Here is a 21,197-nt window from a genome sequence, read left to right on the forward strand (position 1 = left end):
TAGATGAAGCCTAGACTTGGAACGAAGCCTCGCCGTGGCTCTACTAAAAGGCTGGGACCGGAAGTACCGAGTCTCCAAAGGGGTTGATATGATAAAATAAAACAGATATCACTGGATATAAAAGTGTGCATTAGCATCTCAATGTTTCCTTTATAGAGAAATAAATGGACTATGGTGATGTTTATTAAGTGCTAAAATATAGTTTTCACTATGCTCTTAACATCCGGAATGAAGTTTGGTTCACTTTTTAACTTTTTTTTTAATTGGTTAAAAAAAAAGTTGCTGTAATCTTAAAATAAGTCTCTTTCTGAGTTTCAGAACCAATAACGAAAACGTTTTGTCCTTTTTGAGCTGAAGGCAATTCTAAAATACAGTTACAGAGAGTAAATGTGCGTTCCAAACAAAGGTTTAGAGAGGAGTGTCATCAGCATAACCGTAAAAACATATCCCACGTCTCCAACATGAATAAAACATGTTTGGCCTAAAATTGAACCATGGGGAACCCCACAATCCAGCCCGTGACCTGTTGACAAGTAGTCTTCACTGATGGTGACATAAAATTGCCTGCCAGTAACTTCGGAATTAACACAGAACCTGAGAGTCTGATCTTATTGTGCATTCATTCATTCATTCATCTTCCGTACCGCTTCATCGTCACGAGGGTCGTGGGGGGTGCTGGAGCCTATCCCAGCCGTCTCCGGGCAGTAGGCGGGGGACACCCTGAATCGGTTGCCAGCCAATCGCAGGGCACACAGAGACGAACAACCATCCGCGCTCACACTCACACCTAGGGACACTTTAGAGTGTTCAATCAGCCTGCCACGCATGTTTTTTGGAATGTGGGAGGAAACCGGAGCACCCGGGGAAAACCCACGCAGGCCCGGGGAGAACATGCAAACTCCACACAGGGAGGCCGGAGCTGGAATCGAACCCAGTACCTCTGCACTGTGAAGCCGACGTGCTAACCACTGGACTACCGGGCCGCCCTTATTGTGCAGCCTATTCAAAATGATTATTGTGGTCAAAGCATGCACTCAGATCCAGTTAGACCAGGATGGAGTTTTCTCATGTCCATATAAATTCTAATACTGTTTAAATGCCCTCTCTGCACTATAATTTGTACAAAACCCTTGGAATTTTTCATTAAAAAAAACGTAGGACTTGGGAAATCATTTAACTGGTTAGAAGCAAGCTTCTGGTTTTTATTAATTTATTTATTTTAAGTCCGATTGGACATTGGCCTTTAATTTGACTGCTCTGCAGTCCATCAATCATTTCTTTTCAGAAGGGGCCTGACAATGGCCATCCTAAAGGCGCATGAAAAATCACCTGCCTTAACAATTTAAAATGTCAACAACATTTTTTGCTAAAAGGACAAAAACTTGAAAAAGGGTGTGATTTTTTTCCCCCTCTCCCTACCCAGCGTTTTCCTTTCTGAAGTCTGATTGTAATTTCCCCATTACGGGACAAATAAAGGATATCTTAATCTTAATTTTGGATGTAAAAGGCAGGTTATATGCTTTAAGTGGGACACAACCTTCTCCGGTATTGCCACATGAATATATTTTTTTTAATGATGTATGTTTGATGCAGCCCCAATAGTTGCAACATGGTATTCAAATTTTAATATTATGCACTTGGGATCGGAATTAAGCAGAAAATCCACCTCCTTTTTTTAAAAATCTATTTCAGGCGGCGGCCATTTTGTCATGGACCGCAACATGCAGTCGACTGGAAATGACAAGTGAGCACATCATGGGATAGTTGGGATAATGGAGGGAGAGGACCCTGTTAGGGAGGCTGTAAGTTAGAAGGAAAAAAAAAGAAGAAGGCAAAAGAAGAGAGGGAAAGATAATGTACGTGATCAGGATTTGCTCCACTTCAACGTGCAAGTATGAGGATGCACGGGACAGGACTTTGGGAAAATTAAACTGCAGTACAGTAACCCTGGAGTTTAGTGGTTAAAAAAAATCATAGTAAAAGAAGAATAAGAAGTCAAATAAAAATGACATAAGCACAGTAAAACCTTTAAAAAGCCTTTATGGCATTATGTGGACATACGTTCTAATGCCGCGGGTGCCAATTTGACACCCTGAATTCTAGTTTCATGCACATTTCTGAATAGTCTTTCGAGCATCAATAACTTTTCAGCTTATCAAATTAAGGCACGGCAAGGGGAAGGCTGTCTCAGTGGCCTCCGGTGACCTTTTCACCAAACACTCAATTTTGGCTCACGCCCTTCGTTGCGGCCAAGCCACTTTTAACTGCTTGTTCTCCCATGACATTTGATCATTGCCTGAGCTGGGCAGGCTCAGCTGCGTTTTATCAACTGCAATTGCACGTCGATATTGTGCATTGTATAATGGAGCGATAACGTTGCTAAAGAGAGGCCACAAAAGGCTTTTAATTGATTTTGTTTTTGAATGACTCAAAAGTCAGTTGGTGGTGATTTTTTTTTCCGAGTGAGTTAGAACACCTGTCACACTGGAAACATGATTAAACACATTTCAAAGAGGCATTTAGTGAAGCAAGCATTTGAAAAGTATGTCTGTAGTGTGGCACACCCTTTAAAAGAAAGCTTGGCGTGTCAAAATGCGACACAGGCGACTTACTCCACATCTATGGACTCATTTTGCAGCACCAACCTACTTTTGTTAAATCGAAATTGTAGTTAAAACTGGCTATTACTGACGAAGAAAAAAAAAAAGTCAAGCGCATGGGCCTTGAAGATGAAATTACAATTGAAAAGACAGATGTTTGGTAGTCTTTTAGTTTAAATAGGTGAATACACATTTAAATGTGGTACTTTTGATCTCTCGCGACACAATTCAAACCACTTCATCAAATCACAAAAAAAAGCAGTTTTAAGATGCCCGTAATAAGCTTTTGATTATGCTCCTTTTTTGTTAAAGAGACAAAAACTAGACACTTTGATCGGCCCGACCTGTTATCGGCAATATCGTGAATGTCTGATAAACTCTGACCCACAGTGGGAGTGTCATGGGGGAGATCCCAGGATAATCAAAAAGGGAGGACCGTGGGGTGTGGGGTCAGTTTTGGACTGATGTCCCAAAAAGGGAGACCACTGGCAAAATTAGGGAGCACCAAAATCTCTGGGAAATCCCTGTGTTAAAAGACACATTTTTTGGGCCCGATGAGTAGTTATGTAAAGATGAAGAGGTCAGAGATCAGAACATTGTTAAAGTTGACACAGAACTGAGCACAGAGGTGGAATGTCGTGATCAAGTGTGCGTGTGTGCGTGTGCATGTGTGTGTGTGCAGTAACCTGTGCCCTGGCAAGAGGTAAGGGAACAAGCTTTCTCCGTTTGTTGACGCATAGATGAGATTTCACTGATGGGTGTGTACATCTTTTTGTAATTATTCAATTTGACGAAGTTCACATGGGGCATTCACAGACTCAAACATAAATTATTTTGTCATCTCATTTGTTGATTAGCCACAGTGCCGAGGTGCTACAGTATCTTCTGTTTCCCATGACATAACATTCGGTGTGTGTGTGCACCAACTTTTGTGTCATGATCCATTCATTCATTCATTCATTCACTCATCTTCCGAGCCGCTTGATCCTCACTAGGGTCGCGGGGGGTGCTGGAGCCTATCCCAGCTGTCTTCGGGCAGTAGGCGGGGGACACCCTGAATCGGTTGCCAGCCAATCGCAGGGCACACAGAGACGAACAACCATTCGCACTCACACTCACACCTAGGGACAATTTAGAGTGTTCAATCAGCCTGTCATGCATATTTTTGGAATGTGGGAGGAAACCGGAGCACCCGGAGAAAACCCACGCAGGCCCGGGGAGAACATGCAAACTCCACACAGGGAGGCCGGAGCTGGAATCGAACCCGGTACCTCTGCATTGTGAAGCCGACGTGCTAACCACTGGACTACCGGGCCGTCCTGTCATGATCCAGTTTACCGCATTTGTTTTCCCCCAAAGCTGCAAAAATTCTTGGAATTTGAAATAAATGGAAACTGTTGATCCTTTATATTTTAACAATAAATCACTTACACAACACCTTGTGTAAGTGTGGTATACAATTAGTATACCACAAAGACATTCATTTGAAGCAGCCCAGGCATTATCAAAATAAGACTAAGATGAGTCACATGTTCAGTATTGCATTTCCTGCTACTGCGTCAGATATGTGTAAACATTTGAAGGAGGGGGAAAAAAAAAGTGTTTACCCTTGTAGCCGAGTTTCTAAGAGATAAGTGATTGTCAGACGTGTCCATCAACACCACAGTCTATGTTTTGGTTAAAACGCACGAAGGAACTATTGGATTGCTTGCGGAAATAGATTGACTTGTTTTATTGTTATTGCAGCGCAAAAAGCTTTCCCCACGTGGAATTGACAAGCACAACGATGGCTTTATGGATGTAGCAATGTATCTTTTCCTTGACGTACATCTCCTGGCCACAATGGTGGCCCAATCAATCAAAAGTTCTGCCATGGTCACTTATCGATATTCGTTATGTTTCCGACTCAAATGCTCTGCCGGTGTTATAAAAGAGGACCCGTGAGTAGCCAATGAGTAGAGATTTGTACAGCGGTCATGTCAGGGAACAGGATGAAAGCGTTTACTACACTTGTGTTTGTTTTGCTCGCGTGTGCCGCAGTTGCTGCAAGAGGGAGCAAAAAAGTCGAGCAGCTCCAAGACGGGAGGGAGGCAGCAAGGAGCTCCGCAGCCAGACAGGAGCCTCTGCCTTCACGCACGGTGAGACGGGCACACCTTTCGGAGGACGAGCGTGTGATTATGACCAAGCAAATCGTGCAAGCAATCTCAGGTATGCTGTGGGTTTGGGGCGTGAAAAAAAAAATGGTTCCAGATGAGGGCAATTTACCAAGAGATGCTCCCATGTGTGCACCTGTACGAAACGCCTCACGTGGTTCACGTAGGAATGATCTGTTGACAGAGATGGTGAATTCTGACTGCATGATGAACCGTGACTATGAAGGCTGGGTGGATTTCGGACGCCGGGACGCAGAATGACAGAGGGGAGGCCGCCGCGGCTGCTTCAGTGTTCGCCGGATGCTTTTGCTTTGAGCTGCTGCTCATTTTGCTACTCTTGCAACTTCATGAATAAATTTTTTGGGCAAAGTTAAAAAAAAAAAAGTCATTCTTGACAGCTGAATTGGTTAGGAAATGCGACATTTTATTCACAGATGGGATGGTACACACATACTCGCACTGAAATATTACAAAATCAGACGTAGCACATTCAAAGTGCAGATCAAAGTGTTTCGGTTAACTTCAAGCACAAGTGACCATAACTTGTGTTTCTCATGTTATTCCCTTTAAAAACTACAGTATCCTATGCCCTTTTGCTACAGACGACGGTGTCAATTACTCTACTTCTAACGATCGCATATGCCTACATGCCCAACACCAATATTGTGTTGTTGTTTTTTTACTCAGTGTAGAATGAAAATCCCTATGATGCCTTGAGTACTATTGTTTTTTTCTTAAAAAACATTCATTCATTTGATTTAAAATCAGTGTTTTGATGTCCCAAGAACATTTGCGATGTGAAAACAGCAAAAGGCGAACAACACTGGCATTAATTAGTGGAGTCACTGTTTCGTCCTCTCAGTGCATCGTCATCTCGTTGCGTAAATTTAATGATAGTTCATGTTATATACAATGTGTGTTTTATCAAGACAGCAGGTAATAAGGAAGACCAGAATGTGTTTCAGTGCAATTTGAAAGTTCATTAGTCTGCCAGAAATAAATTACTGCATGAAATTTACATCAACAACATACAATATTTTCAACCTGAAAGTTTAAATAACCTATACAACATATGGTATTTAAAAAAAGATTAGTTCAGTTCTCTTGGAGTGTCATACTTGTGTGTAAAAAGAAGCTGTTGCCGCAATTAAGCAGCATGACATTGGATGATTGTCCTGAGATGAACATAGAGGAGAACGCATGTTGCCACGACAACAGAAAAGAGGACACATACACACACGGACACGTGTGCAATGGGCAAACAGCAGTGTGAGACGTTCAAGACGTCAGGTGAACATTGCAAGGATTCCTTCGACTTTGCCCACACGACTCATCTTCCCCCAGGCGGTCACTCTGTGCAGCCTGAGAGGCTGAAGCTTCTCTAACTATGTTCAAGCTGAAAATGTTCCTTGTCCCACCTGCGTTCGTGCATGAGCACCCGTTTGTTTCGACGGCGCCGGAGAGCTGAGGCTCAGTGCTCTGGATGGGGCGTGTGTGTTGGCGAGGACAATGGCAGGCAGAGATACCTCGTTCTTCCAGAAGCTGCAGGAGTCCCGGTGATGACCGGCTTACGTTTGGGGTGGGGCGGCCTTTGAGGCCAAAGAGCCGCTGGCCAGAAAGAGGTGAGGCATTCATGTGCTCACAGTTCGGACATAATGGCAGGCCGATAGGGTGATGGCTGCAAAGGGATGAGAATGAAAATGAGTCCAAAAATGTGCAAGCAATCTTATTAGGTTTGTTAGCTGTTGTAGTGGAATGTCGTTAATAAAAACAAACACAAAAAAAAAACAGGTTAATGAAGCAGCGCTGATGCAACGCAATCTTGCGGTTAACTGTTATGAAAGAGTCGTTAAGAAAAATTATACAACAAGCTACGCGAGTATGAGAGGTGCACAAACAAGTTAGAGCAGATGGAACAGCTCAATCGGCCTTCAGCACACAAGTGAACTTGAGCTGAGGATGTGCAACAAAACAAAAGGGCACAATGACTATGGAAAGCCCAATGAGCATCTATTCCACATCCTTGATATCCGGCGAGCCCACTTACTAGTCCACTCTTTGTCCTGCTACGAGTACGACTTTGACATTATTTGGCATTTGATGAAACTGAGTAGCGCGCAGATATCAATTAGTGCACAGTTTTGCTTCACTAGTTAAATGGCCTATATGTGCAGAAATGTCATGCAGAAGTAGGGAGAAAAAATTGTTTCGCAAGACCCAAGTAGACTGAATTGTCTTTGCAGTGAGGACAAAGAACGTGCCGTATTTTCCGCACTATAAGGCGCTTCATGAGTATAAGGCGCACCGTCAATAAATGGGCGATTGTATTGTAAAGTGTCCTTGGGTGTCTTGAAAGGCGCTTATAAATAAAATGCATTATTATTATTATTATTATTTTCATATATAAGGCGCACCGCATTAGTTAGGCGCATAGAATAGAAGCTACATTAGTGGCTGTGGTTGCGTTATGCATCCACTAAATGGAGCTATGCTAAAGAGAATACAATACAATACAGCTTTATATTGCACTTTCACAACCGCTGCAGTTATAACAAAGCTTTTTCTAGAACATTTAAAATACTATGTCCAAGAAATCAGAATATCGATCGATATATATAAGGCGCATCAGCCTGTAAGGCGCACTGTCGGCTTTTGAGAAAACGGAATGTTTTTCGGTGCTCCTTATACTGCAGAAAATACGATATTAGTACATGGAAATTAAGCTTAATATCAAGTAAAGTATCAAATGGTGAATGGTAAAGTTGTGTGGAATGCTTTAAGAGCACTGCAACAGAATATAACTCTCTGCCTGAAAAACTCAGATTCACGAAGAAATCAAGTCAGTTGTGAAACATTATTTCCTTTGTCATCGCTTATGACAAAGAAAGCGGCAAGAAAAGGTGCAAGACTACTACTTGAGTTCTTACCTAAAGGGGACTGAAGGGTTTAGGAGGGATAGTGCGGGGACTTGGCAGTCGGTGGTGGTGGGAGTGAGAAAGGTCTGAGGGAGGCTGGGACCCGACGGAGACACTGTGGGTTGGCGGAAGGAAAACATCACCCTAAACTTTTACAACATATCAACAACATACTCACTCCTGCAACATGCACAAATAATACTCTGCACATCAAACAAAAAATAAATAAAATAATTGTGGTGTGAAATGGTAATTAACAGGTGTCCTACCCATGCTGTGAGCTCCTGAGAGCAGCGACAGGTCAGGTTCATCCTCCTCCAGGTCATTCAGACTGTAGACATGCTGTATGTCCACTTCTAGTTCCCTGAAGTCCTTTGTCAGGACACCAGGACGAGGGTGTAGGATACCCCCCAGGTTTGGTATGGCCAGCTGCTGCCACTGGTGCAGAGTCACTGAGCCTGAAGAACCAGAGGCAACAAAAAAGTACATTTTCTGTACGAATGTCCAATCACAACAACATGTTCACGTTTGTCGTGGCTGTATGATACATATGCATTAGTCAGACATTTTCAAGAAAACACGTCGATCCGGTTTCTATAGAGGGCTCCGTCCTTTTAGCAATTACCCACAATGCACTACCGGCCATATAATTCGTGTATGGTTTGTTTAAAACAGACCCCCAAAATGGCTGCTGGTAGTGCATTGTGGGTAATTGCTAAAAGGACGGGGCCCTCTATAGCACTTGTCCTCAGTTGGGTCGTGGGTGAGCTAAAGTCTGAAGTCTTTTTGCAAGCGGTGGTGTACATGCTGGACTGGTCACCAGCCAATGGCAGTAAAAAGAAACAAATGTTCACCCACACATTCACACCCGTGGAAAATTTTGAGTCTTCAGCCAGTCAGAGGCTGGCGTATCTGCAAAAAACCCACGCAACTACGGCCAAATCATGCAAACCCCACACAGGGAGACAGGCATGGGGGGGGTTGGGGGGGTCAAGATTTGAACCCGAAACCTCTTGACTGTGAGGTACACATGCTAAGCACTAGTCGCCCGTGCTGCTACACCCTAAACTGGTTGCCAATCAATCAAAGGGCACAACCCCCCTCCCCGCCCCCCTAAAATAATAAATAAAATAAATAATGGGCGTCCCGGTGGTCGACTGGTTAGCGCGTCGGCCTCACAGTGCAGAGTTGCGGGGTTCGATTCCAGCTCCGGAACACTCAATGGAACACTCAAAATTGTCCCTATATAGTGTGAGTGTGAGCGTGGATGGTTGTTCGTCTCAGTGCGCCTTGCGATTGGCTGGCAACCGGTTCAGGGTGTCCCCCGCCTACTGCCCGAAGACAACTGGGATAGGCTCCAGCACGCCCACCCGAGCCTCAGAAAACAGGTGTGCCATAATTGGTCATTACCTGAGTCCTGAACAACTGTGATGTCATTTTCAGTTGGCAAAGTGTTGCAAGATTGCCGCCCCCTGAGAGGGTAAAAAAACGGGCGGATTTTGCTGCTTAATTTATATTCTACAAATGCAGTATTAATCAGATTGCCATTTTGTGGAGGCGCATAGACCATATTACTGTCGAGAAAATTGTTGCGTTTTTGACACTTTGCCAGCTCCATATTGCATGTAAATGGCATCATTTGACGCCGTGTTAATGTAAGCATGGCACTGTGCAACTGAGGGAGCATGAACGTGGTTTTTTTGTTTTGTTTTGTTTTTAACTGCACTAATATTTCAATCAAATTGTGCCAACACAGTCTTGCCTCGCCCCTGTTCATGACATGCACAGACACTAACGACAACCAAACAAGTTGTGGGTGTGGAAACAACTATTTAAACCTCTCTGTGTTCAGTCTTTTCACATGGCATTCAGCAACATACACATTCACTGTGTATGTGCTGCGAGGATGGAAAGTCGTGTCGCATCGCCGTGAGACACGCAATATGAGCAGTTTAGCCTCCCTTTATTGTATCGTCGACATTTATACATATTACTATGAAACAGATTGGAATATTACACACTTCCTTGACACAGTTACTACATTCCAATTAGTCAGAGGTTTGGCACCATTTTATAGCATCTTTGGGCATGACGGAAGAATAATAGACCGAGCGTTGTGGATAGTTGTCCTGTGAATGTCAAGTCAAGTCAAGTACAACTTTATTGTCAAATGCGCTGTTTGGGCAACATACAGCACAGATTAAATTTCTTTCCTCTCAACCAGACAACAAGAGGAGCCGCTGCAGCTGCCCGCGCCGCCATCAAAAGAACAGTTAACATAAAATGACAAAATAATACAGCACAACACATAAGACACAGACAGTCGTGATATGTGAACCACTTCCCCTGCATACACTTTGCTGTTTGAAGCAGTTCTAGATGAAAGAGGATCAAATCAAAGTGTCCTTTTCAGCGGTGGATCAAAGACATCATGCTAAAAATGTGCACACGTCTGCTACAAGCTAAGTTTGAAAGCAACAGCTTTAGCTTTAGCTTTAGCATTAACGAACAAGAGATATCCGATATCCGAGAGCACTTCCACTGGAATAAGCAAATAGTTGAGTTTGAATGTGAAGGATGGTGGTCATCATATTCACAATTAAAATGACAGCAATACAAAAAAAACGCGATTGACAGAGTGGTAATTGTACTTTGTTGTTGTTACTTTGCTCTCTCTTTAAGCCCAAATCACAACAACAATAAATCTGTCAAATGGTTATTGTTGTTAAAACATAACTCTTTGGGGACCTGGAAAGCCTTTGCTAGCAGAACAATGTCAAAGTCTTAAGTGTGAGATAATTCGTGGGAAACGCCCATGCCAAGAATGATTAACATTCTCGGTGTGAAGTTGCTCACAGCACACACCTGTCTGCGTGTATGTTTGTTTGAAAAGATCAATCAAACAGTTACCTTCCAGAGGTTTGACGATCTGCAAGCGGTCAGGCAGGTATGACCTGGATCCCGATGAGTCACAGGAGTGACGGGAGCTTCCATTGGAGTAGTTAGTGCCGCTTGATGCCACTGGACTGGAGGCCAGGCTGTCATTTGGTGTGAGGAAGCCACTAGAACCCTCATCCCCTTCGCTGTTTGCGGCCAAGGCACGCAGTTTCCGCTCACGCTCCACATCGAAGAAAGGCCGCTCAGAAGAATGGTTCTGCTGGCGAGCTGACAAGCTGCGCAAGGCGGCTTCAAGGTCCTGGCCTCCCGGAGTGCCTGGCTGGCCCAGTCGTTTTGGCCCACTGATGCTACAGGAAAGAAAAAAAAATACATGAGAATGTAAAAAAAAAAATGACTCTGGCGGTGACCCAAAAGTGTGTGTTGAGGTTCTGTGGCGCACCCATCTTCTTTCTGGGCTGGACTACAGCTGGGCTTTTCCTCTAGTGTAAGACTGGTGTTGTCAGAGCCGTAGTAACTGGTCCGGGGGGTGCTGGTAGAGCTGGAGCGCAGGGACACGGGGCTAGAACCCGGAAAGCGCGGAGAGTGGCACAGAGAACGCAGCCTCACCGACCTGTTGACCACGCGCACGGTTTCAAACACACGCCTCGGGTGGGTTCTGCAAGACAGAAAACAGGCATCTGAAACGTAGTCGAGAAAAATAGAACATACTTCAGTGATTGCCATTGATTTATCGCAAACTAAAAGTACAATCCACGACATTGTTCTAATCACATTATGTCCAAGTGCTCTGTGGGAATTTATGTAGCAGAAAACGTGCTCAAAATAATGACCCAGAACTCGTAGTATACAGAATCTGCAAAAAAAAAAAAAAAAATTAAAAGAAAAAGAAAAAATGCCATTCAAAATTTGATTATGGTAAAGACATTATTGCATTCCCTCTGATGACATTGTGCAGGCATGCTCATTTTTCAAACAGCGCTGGGAAAGGAACTGACTGCTGCCATAAAAAGTGAAAATCTGCAAGTAACCGATGGGAAAAAAAAAAATTATTTTGAGTCCAGTCAAAGTAAATGAGTTACAATTGCATATTCCCCTTTATTCCCAATTACATACCAAATGTTTTGAGTTTCTGAATGACTTCATCTCCAGATGGAAGTTGTTCCATTACAGTTTGACACTTTGGGCTGAAAAACAGTGACGTTTTTGCATTTGTTCTGACAGTTCGGGGTTTTTTATTTATTTTTTAATGATGTTTCAGTTGGTATGTTTATTTTCTCAGTTCGAACAACTCTTGGATGCAATTATGTAATTGTTGGTTTATTGCTATGTGGATGATTTGGTGATTGTTAGAGTCAATTAGATCATGGCAGTTGAGGAATTGTAATTTGATGAATGGTGTGCTCTCTGAAGCGCGTTTTATTGATGATACAAATGGCTCTTTTTTGCAGGAGCAAGACAGAATGTGTGTTTGTTTTGCATGTGTTCCCCACAACTTCACACAGTCGGTGATATATGGAAGTACTGTATGAGGGAACATTACAGTTTATGTCGTGAAGCTTGATTCAAAAGGTTCTTGGCTATGTTCATGACTGCAATTGTTTTGGTACATGATTGCGATTGTTTTGGATATTTTGACATTGATATAATTGATATGAGGCTTTCAGCTTAACTTATTGTTAATTTGTACTCCTAAAACATTAATTACGCTTACACTGTGTTATTTGTCATGAATTTGTTTTTTGAATATGTAGGTCGTTTCCCCAAAATTTTGAATTTTGTTTAATTTTAATTCTATTTAATGTATTAATTGAAAAGCATTTGGGGGGGAAAGGGAATCTGTATTTTTTTTAACCTCTAAAATTTTTGGGAAAAAAAAAAGATGAACCTTAAATCCATTCTTTTCGCTTTTTGATGAGAAAGAACACATTGCGGGAAGACATTGCGACACTTAACTCGGAATCTGATCAAGAACACAAACATCCACACACCAACGGCTTCGTTGATGATCACGCACGCTACACCTACTTGTATTCCGACGATGCAGGCGTGTCCAAGCCTTTACGGAAGGTGCCCTCTATTTCTGCTGCCAGGCTGTCCATGGGGAGGACAGACGCCAGAGCAGTATAGCGCTGCACAGTACTGTTGGGGAGACTTTTATTTCGCAGATTTTTAATGTCCTCTCGAGCCTCGTGGAGCATGTCCTCACACTGGGAGTATTTGTCCCGCAGGTCCTTCAGCTGCAGACAGGAGACGCAATTGTCAAGCTTATATCATTTACGATTGACAATATAATATCTCACTTATGATCGCTTTGAAATCCAAAAAGGCAGATTGATCCCTAAGTGAGTTTGAGTGACTTGCCTCAGATTGCATTTTCAGGTTATTCTCACGGGAGACGCTCAGATGTTGATTCAGCTCCTCATTCTCATTGGAAAGCTACAGGGGCCAAAAGAAAGTGCAACATTTCAACGTTTCCAACTCGGAAGTGCAATTTGTGCAATCGGCGAATTTAGCGTAACTCGTGATATAAGTCCTCTTCCTTTTAAGTATAAGACTGAGGTTCAAAATATTTACTCACACGTTTGCAGCGGGTCTGCAAGTCAACAGTCTGGGCAAGAAGCATGCTGATTTCCTCCTGTTGGCGAAAAGAGTCTTCTACTTTGCGCGCTAGCTCATCGGATAGGTCCACAACCTGCTTGTTGACAGAGGCTGAAAAAGCACAGATCCGATTCGTGCACTTGAATCAAGAGTGTTTCATGTTGCAATTTCAATCTTGGTAAAATGAGACAACTTACACAGCTCCTCCACACACACCATCATCAGCTCCTGCTCTTGTTCCTCATAGTTGGTGGTCTCAGTGCAGAGCTCACTTGCCTGCACAAATGTTGGGTCTCATTATTTATGATGTCACTCAATCGACACATTTATACAGAGCAGAATATTGAACCCCATTATGGACTACATTCTGAGGACACTTCCAACAAAAAAATTGATCTAAAAAGACAATTAAAAAAAAAAAAGAGGAACCTAAATTTTAATTATTGTCACCAGGGACAAAAAAAAGGAAAAGGAAAAAACGGTCTCTTTAGGTCATATACATTAGAGTGCATACTAAAATACCTCCAGTCGAAGTTTGCGGTTCTCGTCCTCTAAACATTTCAGTTTCTGCTGCATGAAGTCATAGTGGACAAGGTTGCTGAGAGAACTGCTGGATTCATTTCGTTTTATTCTGTAAAGAACATTTTTTTCACATGATGAATACATATACACTGGTTATAAAATATGGCAAATATGCTTTGAATATGCAAGAATAATTCGCAGTTACTCATTGAAATCAAGTGAGGAAAAAAAATCAACTCAGACCGAATAAAGGGTTTACTGTAGTGTATAAAATGTCATGTTGGTTTTTATTTACTTCAGTGGGTCTCACTGTTAGGGCAAAAAGATTTGAGGAAAACATCTATTTGCAACTTTTATAGCCACTATTGTGATCTTAATTCAATGAATTCCTTCAATGAGGCTTCGACACAATTTACACAATGTACGGTTACATTTACAAAAAAATGAAAATACGACGGTAGACAACAAGCAGACTGGTAACCTGCAGTGTAAATTCAGCTTTAGACAGCTCCTAATTATATCCGACCAAAGGATTCGTCTCTGTGCCTCGCACGTTAGATTCTTGTGCTACTTTTGACATTGCTGACCGATCACAACCTTACACCGAGATTGACAGTTAATAGTTGTGAGCGGAAGTTGGTTTAAGCCCCGTTTATCAGATCGTGCCACGTTTCTAACTCTATGGTGTACATATCAGGGCTGTTAAACTCATTTTTGTGGCAGGCCGCATTGTAGCAAAGGTGTCCCTCAGGGGCCGTTCTGATGATCAAACTGTATAAATGTATGATTGCCTCAACTTGCTGTATTAGTGCATACACATATAAAAAACTGATGGATAATCTCATTTTAAATAGAAGGATTGAAATATATAGAAGTCAAGGAGAGTAGTTGAATTATTGTTCGATTTATTTTGTGCGGTAACATGATACAGATGGACAAAAAGTGAAAACAGCCGCACTGACTAAAAATCGTCAGATTAGCTTGTGTTGGTTTTTGTGAAAGCAGTAAGGATAAGCATGTTCCGACCGAAACTTCATGTTTTCATTCTGTAGATTATGTAGCAAAGGATTTTAGTTTTTTTTGGCACACCGTTAATGGTCAAACAGCTCTCTGTGGTGTACTCACGGTGAGTGTGATTCAGCGTTTTCTATCTCCTCCGTGCTTGCGTAGAACTGAAGGAGGTCATCACGCATTGAAAGCTCGTGACGCAGTTGAGCAATCTGGGGAAATGGACCACAATGACTTCAGTTCATAGCAGTAAAAGAGTCACCATCGAAGTGGGATTGAACTAAAGCATATTCGTTTGGTTGCACCTCCTCCTTTGCACTCTCGAGCTGTTCATCCAGTAATCCATTTCGGGTCGTCAGTTCTTGGTTTTGTTTCAGGAGCGACTGACCAATCCGCGCTGCTAACTCAAGATCCCGCTCTTTCTGAAAAAGAGCGCATTCGTACAAAGGGTGACAATGTAGCACAGCAAGGAAGATATTCTTTCTTGACCCAAATTATTTATCGACAGGCAAGTGTAATCCTCTTTAAAGTACTGCTCATCCTATTTCATGTGTGTGTGTGTCTTTTGTGTCTTACCTCCTCCAGCAGGTGTGTTACTGCCTTAATGTCATGATATGTCTTAGTGACCTGGCCAACTCTGTCTGAGCACAGCACTGAGTGAGGGAGAGAAGCAAACAGAATTCATGAATGGAAGATGGCCTCGCGTGCCTCCGCATCCGTCATGCATTTTTCACACAGGGAGACGTGAGCTATTACCAGCAATAAATCCCCTTCGCAATGACCATTACATCATGTAAACCGGTTGACCACATCCACCGGGATGTGTTCCAGCACCAATCTGTAATATAGTTGCGATATGCATAGAGTGACCGAGCAAAAAAAAACAAAACAAAACCTTCTATTGATCATCAGTCAGAAAGACGTTTTATTTTGAAAATCAGGTGCATACGCCACTATACATGTAAAACCGCTCATCTCATCAGGTAACAAGGTAGTAGTAACAAGGTAAGTACAAGGTAATTGCTTCACGAGAAAGGGAATTGGAATATTCTTATATATTTTAGTATGAGGTGGCCCGGTGGTTTCTGAATGACTTCATCTCCAGACTACAGTTGTTCCATTATAATTTTACACCTTTGGTTGAAAAACGGGCGGCCCGGTGGTCCAGTGGTTAGCGCGTCAACCTCATAGTACAGAGGTTCAATTCCAGCTCCGGCTTCCCTGTGTGGAGTTTGCATGTTCTCCCCAGGCCTGCGTGGGTTTTCTCCGGGTACTCTGATTTCCTCCCACATTCCAAAAACAAGCATGGCAGGCTGACTGAACAATCAAAATTGTCCCTAGCTGTGAGTGTGAGCGCGGATGGTTGTTCGTCTCTGTGTGGCCTGCGATTGGCTGGCAACCGGTTCAGGGTCGGAAAATGGATGGATGGATTTTAGTATGATATATAATGCACACAGTAAAATGTAATAATACTGTAAATTTACGTTCCCTTTATTTTTGTTGAATCGACCGAAACTGGACTGCTCCGTTTTTGCCTCTCATCCTAAAAGCTTTATCAATTCAGGCAAAAGGGCTTTGTTGATGTGGATGGTATAGTGTATGTACATACTGACCCTGAGACTGACCAGTCTGAGTTGGTGTGGAATAAATACAAAAACACACATGAATCTTTTTAAATGAATTTATGACAACAACAAAAAATAACTGATTCATTAATGTGAAGCCGTGTTCCACAGACCACAACAACTCAATGTGGTCAGTCAGATAGCAATCCTCTTAGCTTGATCCTTTTTAGCCGAACTAAGACACCTCTAAAGACCTGGTTCGCCTGGATACTGATATAGCTCAATGTGAGAGTCTGCCAAGAATAAACTGGACACAGGACATGTACAGCAGAGGTTAACATTGGCTGTTTTTTTGTTTTGTTTTGTTTTAAACTTTTGAATTTGGAGTATAGAATTGTTTGTTTAGATCCAGGACCAAGTCGATTAGACATCAGGTGCAAGATTAATTGGCGGTGCGCTCACCCAAAACAAATTTTTTTAGACCACCTCACCATGTCAGGTTTACATCACAGATGCCCTAAAAAAAAATTATGATTCTGTAATCCTTACCGCATTAGTAAGTGGTATGAAGCAATTTTGGACGGCCAATCTGTGCATCGGTCAACACTTGTGAAATCCACTACAGGCTAATTTGACCCTCCCCATCCATTTTGTTGTGCCAAGTTGTGCATGTCATTGGCTGAGAAACGTGGTGTGAGAGCGGTTGTTGTATTCATTGCCTGTCCGTCATTCACTAGTCTGTCATCATCAGTCTGTCATTATTTCAGAATGGCCCAGTCTGTCAGTTGTCACTCGATCACCATGTGACACACAGAGACACAGCACAAGCAGTGACACAGCCAAAAGTGCGACTGAAAAGGTATACACAACAAACCTTCCTCAATGGACTGGGACGAACCAAGATTTAGCAACCAACACAACTATAGGTCACTAGACTGACTAGCCATGCTTAAAAGTATATCTTTTTTTCTCCTGTGGGAGGATGAGTAGGCTCTGCTCCGCTCAAAGCAACCCAAGTGTAGTCACCCCATGAACAAACACACGTAAGACACACAGCACGTGTTGTCGTCAGTCAGAGAAACGGGAGTCTGTAAGTGATGGACTGATGGACCTTCCATCAGTACTGATGTACTGCCTACCACAGGGGTTTGTGCAGATCTGGGTGGCGGATGAAAAATCGCTTACATCGGCGCATAGTCCCTGAGTGTTTCAAAGTTTTTGTGATTTATCAATCGCCATTAAAACAGGAGTCCTCTCAGTGATCGACCTTGTGTCAGTGGTGTCAGTGACCTTGGGTCGGTACCGACGGAATGCCCGCCAACTGCACTCAGCTTGCAAACATCACATGACCAAACTCAGGAAACAGGTGAGAATATTTTCTTGTATTTCAAGAAGAAAAACAATGAATGGAATACTACTTCAACTTTCGAAAACCCTTTACTTTTTTGGACTGAATATAAAGTCAACCAGAAATTAGGTTCCATATAATAATTTCAAAAAAAGACATGACCTTGTACAAACACATCTAATTTGACAGTATATTACTTACTGAGATAAATCCTTTCACTCCCATCCAACATCAATATTGATTCTCTTCCCACATTCAAATCCCATCTCAAAACCCACCTATTTAAAATCGCATATTCAGTTTAAATTCATCTTTTCTTTTATTAATTATGGTTTTATTGTTCTTGTTTTGATTGTAAGGTGTCCTTGAACGTTTCGAAAGGCGCTTATAAATAAAATGTATTATTATTATGATCATCAAAACTTTTTACATGATTAATGGGACTTGCAACCGGTAAAGAAACCGTTTGGAGGAAAGTGATGATTGCTGAATATTTTTTCATTCAGCATAGAACACACAATCTGCGTCCCGTGGACCTGGCAGCTACACAGCGCAGGAGAGCTCAAAGGAAGAGATTTGCTATGACAGCTAAAGGTTTTAGGGTTTTGGCGGTGCTAATTCTTGGCGCCGGTAGCGACATGAACCTATGGCCTAATAAGGTACTGTTCCCCAAAGGATGAGCGTTGCTGACTTAGGCATACTTATGACGTCCTTTGGAGTGCAGGGATGAGACGGGGAAGGATAAACTCAGAGATTGAGATTCGCATTATTCCACCGTCTACTGTTGTAATGTGAAGTCTTGCCAAGACTGGAAGACATTATCATACAGCTCGGAGGATTTGTTCTGATTTTTAAAAAAAACATTGACAACATGACAATAGTCCAAAGTCTCTAAAATGGGTAAAAAAATGTCTTTTTTAAATCATATTAAAGACGGGATATGGATCATCACTATCCTGTTTTTCGGAGTGGCCCCTGTGCCGCAGTGCTGGGCTTGATGCCAGCAATACGCATATTTAGAGAAAACGCTACACAGACGATGAATAAAGAATATGTTCCACACATGTGTTGCTATTAAATGAGTGGATCACCTTAAACTTCAATGTTAATTGTGGAACGGTGCTATCATAAATGAGTAAACATTCATGTGGTCATTATTTTACGTGAGCGTGACTATAGATGAGTTTGAGATGAGAGAGAATCTAGGGCAGCAGCACACATCATGTAGGTCTAGCAAATGTAACCCCCCCCCCCCCACACACACACACACACGCACATCTGTGCATTTCAAGTTCCTTCAGAAAAATGGGAAGCCAAGTTAATTTATGAGAACTTCCTTTCACACCAAAAAGCTATACTGTAAGCTACTAAGACCATACTAATAATCATTAGAGAATGATGCAATCGTCTTTTTGATTTCTACAGAACAATGAGCATCGTATATCAAATGCCGCACAATGCAGTAGTTTGTGTCAAGCACAAGCAAACTTAATTAATCCCCTTCGCTGGACATTTTTATCATCAGTAGGGAGCTGAAAACAATTATTTTGCAACTGTTAATCATTGCATGACCCTCAAAGAGGTGACTCCACAGCTGGCACGCCGCAGTACATTCTGCAAATGGTTACGTATTAAGGCTCTTCGACAACACAAACCGCATAAGTATTCGAGCCAGCAAACTAGATCTATTCGTAACATCTTTAAGCTTCTCCCCCAGGAATCCCTGATGTCTATTCCAGCATACTCGTCATCATGCCTTGTCTCACCTTGCTTCACCTCTCTGCAAAGATTATTGTTGTTATTATTGTTGTTGTTGTTGTAGTTGTTGTGGCATGTTTTGTCCTCCAGCACAAAACCGGCAGTGCTCCTCTCGTCTTCCTCCTCCTCGGATGCAGAGGAGCTCCATACCTCCATTGTAGCCAGAGAAAAACTGCCCTCAGTCTTGCCATCCATGAGTTAAATCCTCTTGATTCTACTGCTGGTTCCCTGTGCAGACTTGTCGTTTCCTCAGCATCGTGCTGCTGGCTCCTGTGTATGGTAAAAACAAGATCCCCTTGCCTCTGAGGCAGTATACACCTGTGTTTGATTGTGGCAAAGACTCTGAGCTTCTTGCGGCTAATGCGTAATCCGTCAGTCTGTACGGCCAATCTGTCGTCATTCCTGCCTACATTCACCTGGCCACGTTGGACTACCGGGCATGGACAGAAGGGACAATGTGGAGGAGGGGTCATGGATGAAGTAAATTCTAATTCACACTCTCAAGCGGAGCTCTCATGTCGATCGCACCGGCCTCATCTACTTAGTTTAAGATTAGTGTAATATCTCCTTTAATGTTGCAAGATTTGAAAAATGGGAACATTGGCGCAGTGATAATGATGTGGCATTAAGACCACCCACCCCTGCAACACAGGATGGTAGATTCCAACCACGTCAATGGCTGCTCTGATTCACCACACAGACTTAATGCCAGCCTGATAGAGAGAGGGCTCTGCGTAAGATTAGTGCAGACAACGGCCATTCACTTTGCATCGGGCTGATGGATACAGAGGGAATACATTCAGATGTCCCATGTTTGACTGTGGTGGGAGCACATGTTTGAGTGCACACCAGCCCCGCTGCCCTGCAGTTGTGTCCTCATCCATATGACGTGTGACACAATGTGCCAGATAAACAAATCTGCAAGGCTTTGTTCACAATATCTGAGTGGCAGGCCAGAAAAATACCATACTGTTTAAATGCCTGAGTGCAGGCTGGTCATTTTTGTCGCGGGTCTGATTTTAGTTGCAGTATCCCTCTGAGGGCCATTATGACTGAAACCATATAAAGTCAAGAATAACAGTTTATTCACCGACTGCCCGGAGACAGCTGGGATAGGCTCCAGCACCCCCCGCGACCCTAGTGAGGATCAAGCGGTTAGGAAGATGAATGAATGAATGAATGAATGTTTAAGCTACTGTAATGAGGGGTTTGGTGACAAGAAAATGCTTACAGTATCACTCTTATTTATTACATATGAGAATTAGAATTAGAGATTTTAGCAAGCACCTTGAAAGTTGACAACTTTGATTTACTTTCGCGGGCCACATAAAATGATGTGGCGGGCCAGATCTGGCACCCAGGCCTAGAGTTTGAAACCTGTGCCTCAGTCTGTGCAAGTGTTCAGCTTAGCAACAGACTTTGCAAAGAAGTTATACTGGCCTCAGCCGTTAACTTTTTTTAAGTCTGTGTTTGAATGATTTTGAATGATGATGGTTTTAATACAATTTTGTTTTCCTTGAGGGGAAAAAAATGGAGGCGTCATCCCAAATGGTGGCAGCATTGAAGATGTAACAGATGGGTAAACAGAAACCAAACAACACCATATGAGTGAACAGGTTAGTCTGTCCTGCTTTACATAGGAACATGTGGCTTGGCATCACTCAAGTACAGCCTAAGTAGCATTATGAGGATGCAGCCGCATAAGCTCATGAATTCCAATTCCTCCCAAGGGTCATCAAAAGTTTTACGATGGCGGCATTCGATGTTTTTTGTTTTTCTGTGAAAAGAAATACTGAAGACAGCTCTACACAGTTTTGGATGTCAATATTTGT

General features: G+C 42.6%; 1 protein-coding gene across 1 annotated transcript; it reads right to left on the reverse strand.

Annotated features, from left to right (window-relative positions):
- Positions 1 to 5,156: 5,156 nt before the first annotated feature.
- Positions 5,157 to 20,000, reverse strand: hap1 (huntingtin associated protein 1). The gene is given in 15 exon segments (XM_052084366.1): positions 5,157 to 6,138; positions 6,140 to 6,431; positions 7,681 to 7,783; positions 7,938 to 8,126; positions 10,579 to 10,913; positions 11,006 to 11,221; positions 12,592 to 12,803; positions 12,928 to 13,002; positions 13,145 to 13,275; positions 13,362 to 13,440; positions 13,687 to 13,795; positions 14,812 to 14,906; positions 15,000 to 15,116; positions 15,271 to 15,347; positions 19,374 to 20,000. Coding segments are annotated over 15 exon segments (2,316 nt in total). The 5' UTR covers positions 19,561 to 20,000; the 3' UTR covers positions 5,157 to 6,039.
- Between the last annotated feature and the right edge of the window lie 1,197 nt (positions 20,001 to 21,197).

This window comes from Hippocampus zosterae, chromosome 13, assembly GCF_025434085.1.
Source record: "Hippocampus zosterae strain Florida chromosome 13, ASM2543408v3, whole genome shotgun sequence".
Lineage (NCBI taxonomy): Eukaryota > Metazoa > Chordata > Actinopteri > Syngnathiformes > Syngnathidae > Hippocampus > Hippocampus zosterae.